At 33.2% G+C, this 14,909-nt stretch overlaps 1 protein-coding gene across 1 annotated transcript in view; it reads right to left on the bottom strand.

Moving 5' to 3' along the window:
* MYCT1 (MYC target 1) overlaps nucleotides 1-14,434 on the bottom strand; it is a 25,487-nt gene extending 11,053 nt beyond the window's left edge. Inside the window, 2 exon segments of the mRNA XM_032836349.1 lie at nucleotides 14,235-14,334; nucleotides 14,336-14,434. Of these exon segments, the coding sequence (XP_032692240.1) occupies nucleotides 14,235-14,334; nucleotides 14,336-14,434 (199 nt within the window).
* Between the last annotated feature and the right edge of the window lie 475 nt (nucleotides 14,435-14,909).

The following is a 14,909-nucleotide window of genomic DNA, read 5'->3' as shown; positions in this document are numbered from 1 at the left end:
CTGAGCAGAGAGCCCGATGCGGGACTCGATCCCAGGACCCTGAGATCATCACCCCAGCCGAAGGCAGCGGCTTAACCCACTGAGCCACCCAGGCGCCCCTCTGAATCCCAATTTTAATGATATTGAAATAGTGTCTAAGGTTCATGTGGTAGAACTAAGTTAGTTTATTTTAATAACTGAATACTGACAACTAGCACTGATCAGGGGACTACTGCTTTTACTTATGTATGACGTAAAATGAGAAGACTCGTTTGCAAAGTATATGCCCTGCTTTTATGTATAAAGTAATGTAAACATAGAGTCTGATTGAGACTTCTAAATATCTCAGGATATAAGCAGACATAATATATGATATTAAAGAGATACATTCACTTTATTTCAACTAAATGGAGATAAAACTAGAATCTTGAAAGAGAAAATAGATTCAGTTATCCAGTAAAGAAGCATTTAAGGGTTCCAGGAGTTTCTATGCAAGGTCTCAGTGTTTGTACCCTTTGAGATTCTCTCTGTCTCTCCTAACAAATAAAATGTTCCTAACGGTTTCTCTTTACTGAAAAATAGCATAAGGTTCTGTTTCAAGAAAAAAAAAATTAGAAACTTTTAAAAGGTAGATTCAAAGTAAAATAATGTCTTCTCTATTAAATTGAGAAAATTAGCAAAGACAACCAAAAAACATGGAGTAAGAAATAGATTTATGTGCCAGGTGACTGTTTGATTTCCAAAATACATTATTCTGACATAAGAAAATAAGAGTAACATTTAAACTCCAGTATACCAGCGGTTAAAGAATATGTTCAACTATCAAAACGTTCTTAAGTGAAAAATTTCAGTTTTGTGAGTAAAAGGCTTATTTTGGTGACACACTAGAACTAGAACAGTATTTCTAAGAGAGCAGTTTGACAAGAAATCTATTTTAAATGATGATTCTTTATGGCTTCATAATATTTATATATAGTATTATAATATTTATGATATTATAATACTAAATATAATATTTAACATGCTAGAGCTATCATCTGTGCCATCATATAGAGTATCACTAAATATATTTAATAAAATATTAAATATAGTATTTGACATGGTAGAGCTATATTATCTATAACATTCAAGATACTATAGTATTAAATATAAGAAAGCAATCTAAATTTGGGGAAATGGTAGGCAGGATATGTAATAATGACTCAAAATACCATATTACTATTTTAAGTAGACTATCTAGAGTTATATAGATATCTGAAAAAGATTAAATAATAAATTTTAAATATACATGACAATCATGAGAACACTACATATACATTAATAATAAATGAGTTACATTTTCAATGAATATAAAATAAGATAAGATGGAGCTTACAGAACTTATAAAAATAACATTAAAAAAAACATACTCCTTTTGATATGGATACTCCTTTTGCTTAATTTTCATTGTTCAGTTGAGTGCATGTACTTCCTAAACCATAAAGTCAGTCAGATCTCTGTTTAGAAATTATCGTACTAATTCTCATGCCATTGTTCTATGTGCAGAATTTTTTAATAGTTACAAATGTTCATAATGACGTGAGTCTCTAAGACTTGCTGAACTACTGGTAAAAAGCTTATCTTGTTAAGCTCCTTTAAATATCAGAACTGCAAAAACAAGTGTAGAAATACAGAAAAGCAATCAGAAAGAAATGCCAAGTCATGTGTTTTTTAAATTTTTTATTAACTTTAATTAACATACAGTGTTATATTAGTTTCAGGTGTACAGTGTAATGATTGAACAATTCTATACATTTCTCGGTCCTCATCAAGGTAAGTGTCTTCTTAATACCCTTTATCTATTCGAACCATAATTTTAGTATAGCCTGTTTCAGAACGGTCTTTCATAGGGATTTTTTTAAATTTAACTGGAGTTAATAATTTTTCTGAATCGAATTAGAATCCAGAAAATATATAATGAAAACAGAATCTATTGGCCCTACAGCTTTAACTTTTCATATATATAATTCCATTCTGGCAGATTTTGGTAATAAATTTTGGAAGCCTTTTTTTCTTTTTTTTTTTTTTAAGATTTTATTTATTTATCTGACAGAGATCACAAGTAGGCAGAAAGGCAGGCAGAGAGAGAGAAAGGGAAGCAGGCTCCCTGCTGAGCAGAGAGCCCAATGTGGGGCTTGATCCCAGGACCCTGAGATCATTATCTGAGCCCCAGGACCCTGAGATCATTATCTGAGCCGAAGGCAGAAGCTTTAACCCACTGAGCCACCCAGGCGCCCCTGGAAGCCCTTTTTTCTAAAGGTACTATTAAAAAAATGTACCTGAAAAATACAATGGCTCAGATATTTTTCTTAAAGCACATTTTGCCTTCTTATTTATCAATAATCTTAGGGGAGAAAAAGTGAGCCATAATTTTACTTCATATAACTACAATATAATGCAATTTATGAGACCAAAACAATTATGCTTAAAAATTCAGGTCTAAAAATTCAGGTCTTCCTTTGAAGGCAAAAGGAACAAATTTTAACATCAGTAAGGTAAGTCATATAAATTAGGTATCCTTATCCTGATTTGTAACGTGTGTCTATACAAATAACAAAGGGCTGGTACCTAAATCCTCAATGAATAATAACTCTTTCTACTAATAGTTGTATAATGTACTCAAGTCATTTGACACTTCCTGACCTAATAATAATGGCCACTATAGCATCTTTCAATTCCAAGATTCTAATATTGAATCTGGCTTTCAGGACGTCAAATCAATGCTTCAGAGGCTGTTCATAGTATTAAAATTTAGTAGAGGTCACCATCTAGTGGTCTTTTATTGAACTGTTCCAGTATCTGAAAAGTGATTTTATCAGTGTCAAGAGAATGGAACACTGATCAATTCATAAAACCTTTTGCAATTGTAAGAATTAGAAGCTCTGTTAATACTAAAGCAAGCTCTCCTGTTCTTGATACTGTAGAGTAATAGGAGGATGGTTCATGCAATAATAAGAATTTTACAAAAATATTTTTAAAGAGAATAACAATTTGACAATAATATTTTAGAGAATAACATAATAGAAAACTCAATTAATTATAATAAAGTAAACAAAGACTAAGTATTTTCTATGTGTAGCTTATCTGCCAGTAAATCCCATTTGGTTTTTTCCTACAATATATGCAATATTCAACTCCTCTTATCTACTCTGTTATCTCCCTAGTTCAAGTGACCACCACCTCTGAACTGAAATATTCAGACCGTCTATCTGGTCTTCCTGCTTTTATCATCGCCTTCAGCCCCCAGCAACACTCTATTCTTAATACAGTAGCCAGACTGAACCTTTGAAAATTTAAGTCAAATCACATCAGTTTTTTCTCCACTTCTCCCAGGGCAAAAGCAAACTTCTAAAAATGTTCTTTAAGTTCGATTTGGACCTTTTCTCAATTATCTGTGCTCATTTTTTACTCTTCCTCTGTCTTCGCCCCATCTACACCATTCCTTAAATACACTGGATGTGTTCCTGACCTAAGGCTTTGACCAGTAGTAATCTATTCCTGAAATTCCCTGGCTATCTCCATGGCTAACTTCAAGTTTTCATTCAGAAGTTGCTTTCTTATTTAGGCCTACCCTGCTCCCCCTATTTAAAATTTCATCTTGTCCTGCCTCTGATGCCTAATGTGCACTCTTGGTTTTCCTTTTCCTTCAAGATTAATAGAAACTAGACTCATATACTCTTTTTTAGAAGTAAATAAGATAGGTAAGTGTCATGGGCTATAAAAGGGTCATTACAAATGAAAGATAACATAACTTACATCGAGAATGGTTAGAAAAAGCTTGATGAAAGAAATGAGATTTGAGTTGTTTTTTTGTGCATGACTGTGGGTCAAATAAACAAAAGAAGATTTGTAAGTGGTTTGACTAAGGGCATAGAGTATAATAAGCCATATTCGGAATATAATTAGTCAACACTGTTATTAGAGTAAAAAGTAAATTCAAAAGGAAGACTGTAGCATACCTTTTTTTTACTTATGATTAATCTATAGGAAAACACTGAGAATAGTTCAAAGATAAATATTAAAAATATATATTTTTTAAATCTGTTTGAAGCCCTCAAAGACCTGCCAAAACTGCTAACTCAAAAGAACAAATTCCAGGAGGAAAAAAAAACTCATGTGACAATAATCTATAAAGAGAGGCGAAAAAATCTGAGTAGAATTCTATGCAATTTAAGTAGATTTGGAAAACAAAAATTGGAGTTAAGAACTGCCAAGGAAGATGGACTCTGGGAACATTCCAGACACTGAAGGGCCCCTGCAAAGCTACTCCCTAAGAGTGATAGCAAATAGGAGAAAGAGCAGACCTCACCAAGGTAGAAATGCAAGTACATATCAGATCAGATTAGAATAAAATGAAATGACCCCAACTAACTCCAGAAGAAAAATTAATTCCTTCTAGAAAAAGATAGTCTTATTCAGGGCCTTAAGTTGTTTCTACAATGCCCAAAATAATACTGAGCATAAATAACAAATTATAAGCATTCCAAGAGACCAGATCAAATAAGCAAAAACTAAGAGAACAAGTATACTATAGAAAAATAACTATAAATTATCAAGATATTACAGTTATCAGACACAAATATTAAGATAACTATGAGTTAATATGTTAAAGAAAATATATAACAAGTTGAAAATTTTCAACAAATAATGGGAACCTATAAAAATAACCAAATAAAAATATCTGATGAAAGTCAGAAGATATTTTAACTGAATTATATTAAAAATATGAAATATCAAAACATGTGAAATACACCAAAAGCTGTGTGTAGAGGAAAATGTGTAGCTTTAGAGGCATACACTTAAAAAGAAGAAAGGCTGAAAAATCAATGATATAAGCTTCTATACCAAGAAGCTAACAAAAACAGCTAAATCAAACACAAGTAAAATGGAATACAGTAAATAATTAAAATAAAGCAGAATGTAATGACATAGAACAAAGAAAAAAAGAAAGAGACAAAGAGGCAGAATTATCAAAACCAAATGTGGTTTCCATGAAAAAGAAAATCTAATAAAAAATTGATTAACTACTGGTAGGAATGATCAAGATAGGAAGCAGGGAGAAGGAGGGAGGGAGAGTGAATTACCAATATCAGAAATTAAGAAGATGGTATTAGAACAGATTATGTAGACAGTGAAAACACATGAAGAGAGGATTCCAAGTTGGCTTTTATGGACTGATTTTCCAGGTACAAGGACTAAGCACTGGAAACAACAATGCTTTCCTCCCCCTCAAAAAAATCCTACCTAAAGGCAATGAATAAATGACCAAATGTAAGTAGCTTATAGAGAGAAGTTGACGCTTGGAAGACAAGAATACCAAGCAGTAGGCGAATTTCCCAGTTTTCAAAACTTCTAACTAAGGACAGTTTCCAATCTTAATTATGTCAGCAGGTAAAATACCAATTGAAAACCTCCAGTATTTCCAGTTTGGAGAAACAGAAGACAGAGATTGTGGCGACCAGAGCTGCTTAAATATGAGAGAGAAAAATCTTAGAAAAGAGAATGCCAAGAAGAGGATCTCAAAAGTTTATTGATAAACGTTTCCCATATTTACAGCTGACTCCAGAACCACATCACATGTTTCAAATAGCACAGCTAGAGAACATAAAAAAAATTAACTGTCTTAAACTGATACCTGAGTGGCCCACTAAGAGACAGGCTTTATAAGTTTTTGTAGTTTGAGTTCTCAACAAAGTTATTTGCCTGTGAGAACAAACTGGGGGGACAAAAAATCTCTTCAAGGTAATACAGCAGAATCCAAAGGCCCATTCAAAATGTCCATGATACAGTATAAAAGTACTTAACATATGGGGAAACAAGGAAATGTGACTGATTCTTGGGAGAGAAAGTAGTCAACAAAGACATAGCCTAAAATGACCAGATATTGGAGTTAACAGATAAAAATTTTAAACTTGTATATTTAGGATCAATGATATGAAGGAAAGCATTCATAATGAATGAAAAGTGGGAAATATTAGCAGAAAATACAAACTCTATAAAAGAACCAATTGGAGATATTTGGGTGGCTCGGTTCGTTAGGTATCTGCCTTTGGCTTGGGTCATGATCCCAGGGTTCTGGTATGGAGCTCCACATCAGGCTCCCTCTTCAATGGGGAGCCTATTTTTTCCTATCTGCCTGCTGCTCTCCCTGCTTGCACTCTCTCTCTCTCTCCCTCTTTCTCTGAAACAAATAATACAATCTTAAAAAAAGACAAGAACCAAATGGAACTAAGAATATCAAAACTAAAAAAATTCACTCAATGAATCTAACATTGAATTTAAGATGACAGTGAGAAGAGGATCACCTGGATGGCTCAGTCAATCAAACGTCCAACTCTTGATTTCAGTTTGGGTCATGTTCTCGGGGTCATGATATAGAGCCCCAAGTTGGGCTCTGTGCTCAGCAGGGAATCTGCTTGAGATTCTCTCTGTCCCTCTCCTTCTGCCCCTCCCTCAATCATGTGTGCATGTGTGAGTATGCCCACTCTTTCTCTCTCTCAAAATAAAGAAATAAAATCTTTTTAAAAAGATAACAGTGAAATGAGTCAGTAAACTTAAAGATAAAATAATAGAAATTATACAATTTGAAAAATAGAGAAAAAATAATTGGTGGGGGGAACAGAGTCTCAAAGAATTATGAAATAATATAAAAATATTTAATATATGTGTAATTATAGTACCAAAAGCAAAGAGAGAATGAAGATAAAAACTATTCAAAGAAATAAGGCTGAATTTTTTCAAAATTAGTGAAAGAAACTAATTTATAGATTCAAGAGTCTTAGAAATACCAAGCAAGAAAAAAATATATATATATTTATATATAGAACCATACATAGTCACGTCATAATCAAATAGCTGAAGATCAAAGATAAACTGAAAGCACCCAAATTAAAAACAACAATGTAATAATGAAATATTACATTCATAAAAACTAATTATTGGACTAACTACTAATCTCTAGTAAGATACAATCATAATTCAAAAGAATTAAAAACTAATCAACCCAGAATTGTATATTATGGAAATTATCCTTTAAGAATACTGGTGAAATAAAGAATCTTTCAGGTGTAGGAGAAAAATTCATCCTTAGCAGCTCTACATTAAAAGCTTTGTTCAAGGAAATCTTTAGCTTGAAGGGAAATAATACTAATAAAATAGTATCAGTGTAAATAGAAAAGACTATTTTATTTTCTTTAAAATACACACACACACACACACACACACACACACACACAGTAGATAAGTGATATCTAGGTAGATAGATTGGACTTGAAAAATTTTAAATCTGCTCAGCAAAAGACATGTAAACAAATAAATAAGCAAGCCACAGACAGGTAGAAAACATTTATAAATATATATCTGACAATTGACTCGTAACCAGAATATGTGAAGGACTTTCACAGTCAGTAATAAAAAGACAAAAAAAACAAAACAAAACAAAACAAAACAACAAAGAAAAGGTAAAGAAAGTAAAAATGGGTCAAAGAAATGAACAGACACTTCTTCAAAATAGATATTCAAAGATGAATAAGCACAAGAGAAGATGTTAAATGTCAAGAATCAACATTTTTTTTTTTTCTGTGAAGACCCACATAGCAAATATTTTAGGCTTTTCAGGTCATACATTATTGAAATCACTCAACTCTGTTGTAGCACAAAACAGCATAAACACATAAACAGATGTCCCAATAAAACTTTATTTATAAAATCAGACAATACATCATATTTGCCTGTAAGTCATACCTTGCCACCCCCTGCTCATCATCATTAGCCATCAGGGAAATGCAAACTGAAACCACAGTAAGGTAAACCACAGTAAGGTAAAACTGACCAGAAAAGCTATAACCTAAAGGGTAAAGAATAAAGAAGAGCTATTGGAAAAGATATGAAAAACTGGAGTCTTCATTCATTGTTGTAAAAAGTAAATTGCATAACCACTTTAGAAAAAAGGCTTGACAATTTCTTGTAAAATCAAACATACAGCAATGCAATGACCAGCATTTGCACTTCTAGGAAGTTATCAAGAATAATGAAAACATATATCAACAAGCAACTTTTACAGGAATATCTCTGTTACACCTTTATTCTTAGTAGCCAAAAGGGTAAATACTGTCTGATTTCATTTATATGAAGTTCTAGAAGAACACACAAAACTAATCTGTTGTAAAAAAAAAATCAAAATAATGGTTTCCTCTGGGGATGGTGTAGACAGGACTTGACCAGGATGTGAAATTAGGGAATTTTGGGGGTTGGTGATAATATTTATTATGATTGGGGTTTGAGTTACTCAGGTGTGTACATGTTTGTCAAAATTCAGCAAATGTTCATTTATGATCTGTGCACTTCATTATTATTTATTTTACACATTTCATTGTAGGTAAATTTGACCTTAAAGAGAAAAAAAAATAAAAGTATTGAATTCTGATTAATGATATACATGCTTATGTAATTAAGAGGAAATATATGGACATCTCCAATCTGCTTTGAAATATAAACTAATAGATTGGTGAATTAAAAAAGCATTGTAAAAATGCCAGTGATGGAACCTAAGTGGTAGACTTATGGGTATTCTCTGCAAAAATCCCTTATGTGTTTCTATATATTTTAACATTTTCATAAGGAAATATTGGAAAAACATATGAGAGAATATCCTAAACAACTTTAAGGCAATATATTTGGAAATGTAAGTGGGAAAATTTTTAGAAAATACAAATTCCATACCAAATAGAAGAATCAATAGAAAATCTGAGTAATCCACTATTGTTAAAGACAGTGGCTCCATCATTTAAAATTTTCCTATTAAAAATGCTATGGATAATTACAATGGTGACTTTTCTAAAGCATTTAAACAAAAAACAATGCCAATCTTGCACAACCTATTCCAGATAATAGAAATATAGGAAACACTTCTAACTTGTCTTTTGAGACCTGCATAGCATTAATACCAAAATGTAACAAAGCTACCAAAAGAAAAGACTATTACAGACAAATTTCTCTTATGAATGTAGATGCAGGAACTCCAAAGTCAGTGTCCTGTTACAGGTTTCTAGGCTCATCCTTACTGAATCATTAGCTCTGAGCATGAAGCTCAGTGAGAGATGCATTTTCAATTTTTTCTATATAACTCAGATGCACCAGTTTTATAGAGAAGCATTTATAAACACTTGTTTTTCAAGCTTTCTAGGTAACTGAGTTAAGGGAAATAATTGGTAGGCTGTTAATATGCAATGATGCATACATGTCCAAGAGTTTTAAAAACACAAATTAAAGGTATACATATGAAATATAATAGTATAGTAATATGCAATGATGCATACACGTCCAAGAGTTTTAAAAACACAAATTAAAGGCATGCCTTTGAAATATAATAGTAAATAATAGTATTTAGGAGGAGGGAATATAGAGGACACCATTGGGGTGTGTATGTCCAGTTCGTAAGCTCACTCTGTCCCCAGTTTCTCTGGAAACATCCTGCTCCCATCTGCTGGGGGTAGACTTTTAAAAGCCAGATTTTTATAGGCTAAGGAATAGAATTTTCAGCTACTAACCAAGGTTTTCTCCCCTTGACACTTGATTCCCCAAGAAATCAATTCACAACCTTTCATCTCTTTGATTACCTTGGAGAGGATCAGTACTGTTAGCAAGCATACATAGAAAAAGAGAAAAACTAATGCTTAGAATTTCTAACTGGAATATTAAATATATAGAATAGAGGAATGTTGTTTTCCTGTAATTCACTAGATATTTTGAGAGAGATTAAGAGTGTTTTGTTTGTTGGTTGGAGTTTGAAAATGTTGAGTCTAAAGGACTCAAAAATATATCTTTTTACCACAAAGTACAGTATTGGGAAAAATGAACCACAGTGTATGAGTCATGTCCTTGTCAGTACAGGCTGCCATACAAAATACCATAGTCTACATAGCTCAAGCAATAGACACTTGTTTCTCATTGTCCTGGGGACTTGAAAGTCCAAGATCAAGGTGCCAGCATGGTCTGGGGGCTGGTGAGAGCTTCCTAGCTTGCAGGTGACCCTCTTCTCACTGTGTCCTCACTTACCTTTTCCTCAGTGCACACTCGCAGAGACTGAGAGAGAGAACAATCTCTCTTCCTTTTTTTCCTCAGGCCACTAAACATATCAGGCAGCCCCCATGCTCATGACCTAATTTAAATCTAATTACCTCCCCATCTCCAAATACCATCTGTTGCACTGTCAAGGCTTCAACGTATGGATTTGAAGGGGAATGACACAAACATTCAGTGCATAACAAGTCAATTATCAGAAGCAGTGCAAAAAACTTCTGGAGAGACAAGGAGAAGGGCTTTAAAGTATGTGACTAGTAAGGGTTTTGGAGAAGCCATCATCACTCTGTCTCTGCCCGTGATGGGTTATAGATTGATTTAGAGAATCCCAGAGAAGCTGGTATCCATTCTTAGCTTTCTGGGGTCCAGATGGGGAAGGTGACAGGCTCCTCTGAGAAACCCTGGGTATCTGATGTGCAAAGTAGAAGTGGGGATGGTAGACATTGGTACATATGAGTCTAGGGCACCTGATAAACAGCCCAACCTCAAGAGGCTTTTACAACTTGAGGATTATGGGAGAGCATCCAATATTGTTCTGAACCATTGAGACAGATGGACAATTACCTGAATGAAAGGCAGTAGACCAGAGGGGACATAAAGAAAGGAAAAACCATTCCATTAACAAATGTTGCATGGACCTCATGAGCCAGATTTTTATGGTAAGAGCCCTCAGCAGTGGAGACAAGGAGGGGAAGGGGGATGTCCTAAAAACAGATGAGAAGTATGCATCAGCAGATGTCAGCAAAGACCAGAACTTGATCAAGAATCAGAGGCCCTCTTCTTCCAATTCCCTCCTTAGTATATAACCCCCATCCCCACCCTATGCCCTTTCCAACCTTAGAGAAAAGTCCTAAGGAAAAGGAAAACAGGGAGATCTGAAGTCACAAAATTTAAAATTATTTTGTTAAATCAGGTTAAACTTTTACACTGACATTCAAAACTTTACACAAATCTGCCTCAAGTCATCACCACCAGGAAGATGGTGTGTTTTTGCTTCTGCATATTGGCTGATAATATTTCTTCTGAAATCCCTGAAATTGTCCAACTATGCCTTACTTGTATCACTAACACCTAACCCACTGACTAATATATAGTGGGGGGTCAGTCAGTGCTTCTGAGTAAACTGATGAGCTGGATCCATAGATAAGTGAATGAGTTAGTAAGTTAATGTAGGGAACATGAATGACTAAAATGCCCTTCTAAGGATTCTCTCTCTCTTTCAACCTTATCTGACTTATAGGAACAGGTAAAGCCTCATTTTTTCTTCTAAGAAAGATTTTCGGACCATCTCAGCCATTTTTTTAAAACACTCATAACAATTGTTGCCATTTTTGCATATATTGTCTTGTGTTACTCCATAATAAAGTAGGCATATATTTGTATACCTATGGAGATAGAATCTCTAGGAGTGTGATATTCTTGAAGACAGACATAGTTTTGGTAAGAATTAAGTGAGGTGAATGAAGGCAAGCCCTGAACCAATAATTCCCCCAATTTTTCACAGTGCAAGCCAAGAGAAAAAAAAAAAAAAAGCATGGTGAGGCAGGAAATTCAACCAAAACTATGTTTTCTTTAGGACTCTAAGTATCAAAAAGATAACCAAGGTTAAGGCTACATGTGTATCCTTATTATCTTGTTTCATGAAGGCGAGATGCAGCAAACTTTTATAGGTTTTGGTTCCTGCTGCTTCGGTGGCGAATGTTTATAGAGAAGGGAAATGCATTACAGAAAGCAAAAGTGGGAAACACGGTGGTCTTCAGCTGGGTTATCAGTCTCAAACCAATTTTTTTGCGCCCTCTTGCACTGATTACTCTAATGCTTGCACACCATTAAGTAAGTTTTAGTGGGTGATTACCATGAAAATGCAAGCTATTATTATTGGTAATAACCTGGTATCATTATCTTATTTTTCAGCATTTATTAAAGTAAACCAAAAAAATAATCTTATCTGGAAAACTTTTTATACATCTTAAGTGTGTTAAGTTTGAGAAATTTATATGATTCAATGTACAAGTCTTACTTTTCTCAACTATTCTATCTTTTTTCTCTAAATTTGAAATGTCAGTCAGACAATTGACTTGGGGTACAATAGATAGCACATTGTACTCTATAAGGTTTTCAAAATAATGTATTTGTGGAGTCAGTGATCACAACAGATATCCATTTAGATACAAAAAATAAAAATATAAAAAGCATTTATAGCTTAGGAAATTTTTACATGTGGTATATTTACATTCAGATTTTTACATTTTACGCTTAATATTTTTTACCCCAGAAGAAATAATTAAATCTTTCATATTTTTCCCTAAATCATCCCCAATATATCTGCTCAACATATTTGTATTGGTTTTGTTAATGCTTATCAATGTAACACTCCCCTTCCTGGTTTTCAGTATTTCCATTTTCCATTGTATTCACATACTAAGACAAAGAAACAGTAGCAACTGTCTTTGGAACAATGAGTTTTAATTCCTTCTCCAGCACAAATTTTTATATTTAAAAAGAATCCGTTTTCTAGGATTGGCAAATAGACTTCAATTAAGCATTCTCTTATTAATTCAGGTTCATTTTGTAATTATTACCCGTGTTTCAGTCAGTGGCTAATAATTCCTTTTACTCAAGTAAACTTGAAATTTAACTTCAAATGGTCTGGAAAAAAAACATATCTGGCTTTAACAGGTTAATTTCTACAGTAAGAACTACTTTACTTCTGACTAATTTATACAGTAAAATTTGTAATGATGAATATAGTGTAAACAGACTCTAGCTATGTTCAGTGTGTGTCTGATACATTCACTTTCTCTATAAATGAAGATGTATATGTATATCATATATATAAGGAAGATATACATACATATATATATATATGTATGTATATATATAAAACAAATATATAAGGAAGACTTCCATAATTCTAAGGCATATTGTGTGTTGGTGTCTCCCTGGAATTATTTATCACCAAAGCTATTCTTTACAATATGCAAACATAACTTACTTTCTTCCTATTTTTTTTTAATAATTAGATTAGGATATTCACTAATATCCCTCCTTTCCAGGCCTGAAGCAAACACAAAGGGTTGATGGTTTAAAAAAAAAAAAATGAATTCATTCCCTTCATGCACATTTGTATGATGGCGGACAACTAGGTGGGGTTGTTAGGGACAGTCAACACTGCTGTTCACTTTCACTGATAGTTTCCAAAGCATCCTCACAAATCACAAAAGAAAGTATGAAATAGTTCCTTGAGGGAACTAAAAACTTGTTCTGGACTAATAACTAGGACTATCGATCTCTTCAGAGACTCCATTGTCTCCTTTAAAAAAAATTTTTTCCTAATTTAACTGAAACTTCTCCCTTTATTTTTAAAATTTCCCTGAATCCAAGAATAGCTACCAATTTTACATCTTAGCCCTTCTTCCCTAGCCCTTCCCTTCTTTAGCCTTGAAAAACTAGTTATTTCAACCTCAGCTTTACCTTGCTGTTGTTGCTTAACTAACTAGTAGCTGTGTCTGAACTCAGCCAAAAAAATACTTTTATATTGCTTCTTTTCCCCCGTGATAGTTTTCCTTTTAATATTAAATGTGGGATGTTGTTTCCAGTGAACTTTTTGGACTAAACTTTTTTCTTCGTCTAATTTTATAAGATTCCTTATTTTATCTGTGTCATCACACTCCTAAAGTATAGATTTTGCTATTTTGATTCACTTTGGAAATTAAAAAGTATAACATTGACAGTGTAAGTAAAGTAACCTCTATTCTTGATTTCATTAATATAATACATATAATTTATAACCTTAAGACAAATAAAACTTAATTTTCCAACAAAACCCACATTATCATATTCTAAACAATTACTTCCATCTTTTATTTTTCTCATTTTTATTCTCAGTATTTCCTAATTATATTTTTAACACCAGCCAAAATCTGTACTTGTTGCCCAGATTCTTCTTGAGTGTCTTCATAACCCACTTTAAAGATATTTTACATGAATATACTTATTATAATAAACCTATGAAAACTTAAATAATCAGTTTATGGTAAACAAAATGTCTCAGATTTTCAATGTTTTAATAAATTATGCAGTATATTTTCTGCATCCTAATTTTAAATTAAAAACAGTTAAAGAAAATATCTTACCCCAAAAGTTTTCTGGCCATGGACTCCCTAAACTTGTTGTGTTATTAGCCATAATATCCACAAGAAATAGAAGAGACAGAAGAAAAAAAGAAAGAAAGAAAAGCCAGTATGTCCAAAAGAAGCACTTTGATTCTATGTCTTTGTGGTTCAGCAAGAGAAAAATAATTTTCACACAACCCCTCATATACTTGTGTTTGCATGAAAGGAAACAAGTGTATCATGTTTCCTGCTTTTATACTCAAATTAGCAACTGTTTTTCTTATCTTGGAATTCCACATGGTTCCTGAGACACTAAACAATTTCCTTCTCGTCATTTCCTCAGCTAAATTGCTAAGTTTCTTCCTCTGGGCCACCTCCAAACTGCTTTTGGGGTAAGAGGCTCCTTTTCTTGTTCCTTTTCTAACTCCTACTGACATACATAGGAAGATTCCAAACTCTTAGCTGCAGCACTCTGGGCTAAATTTATGTAGGATAGAGAAAGAGACCACTTCCAACACTTGACAAGTAGATTTGTACAGTAAGTTGAGAAGGGTGGGGTGGGATGTTCTGGAAATCCATATTCTATTCAAGTACAATTAATTAATTTTACCTAATACCCATTTTTATAAAACTCGATTATTTATTAAAATTCTTAACATGCCTCTTTTTTTCCATTTGGCATGTTAATTTTGAAAA

Source organism: Lontra canadensis, unplaced genomic scaffold (genome assembly GCF_010015895.1).
Source record: "Lontra canadensis isolate GAN:19392208 unplaced genomic scaffold, GSC_riverotter_1.0 scaffold92, whole genome shotgun sequence".
Taxonomy (NCBI): domain Eukaryota; kingdom Metazoa; phylum Chordata; class Mammalia; order Carnivora; family Mustelidae; genus Lontra; species Lontra canadensis.
This window is presented reverse-complemented; position numbering and strand designations above follow the sequence as displayed.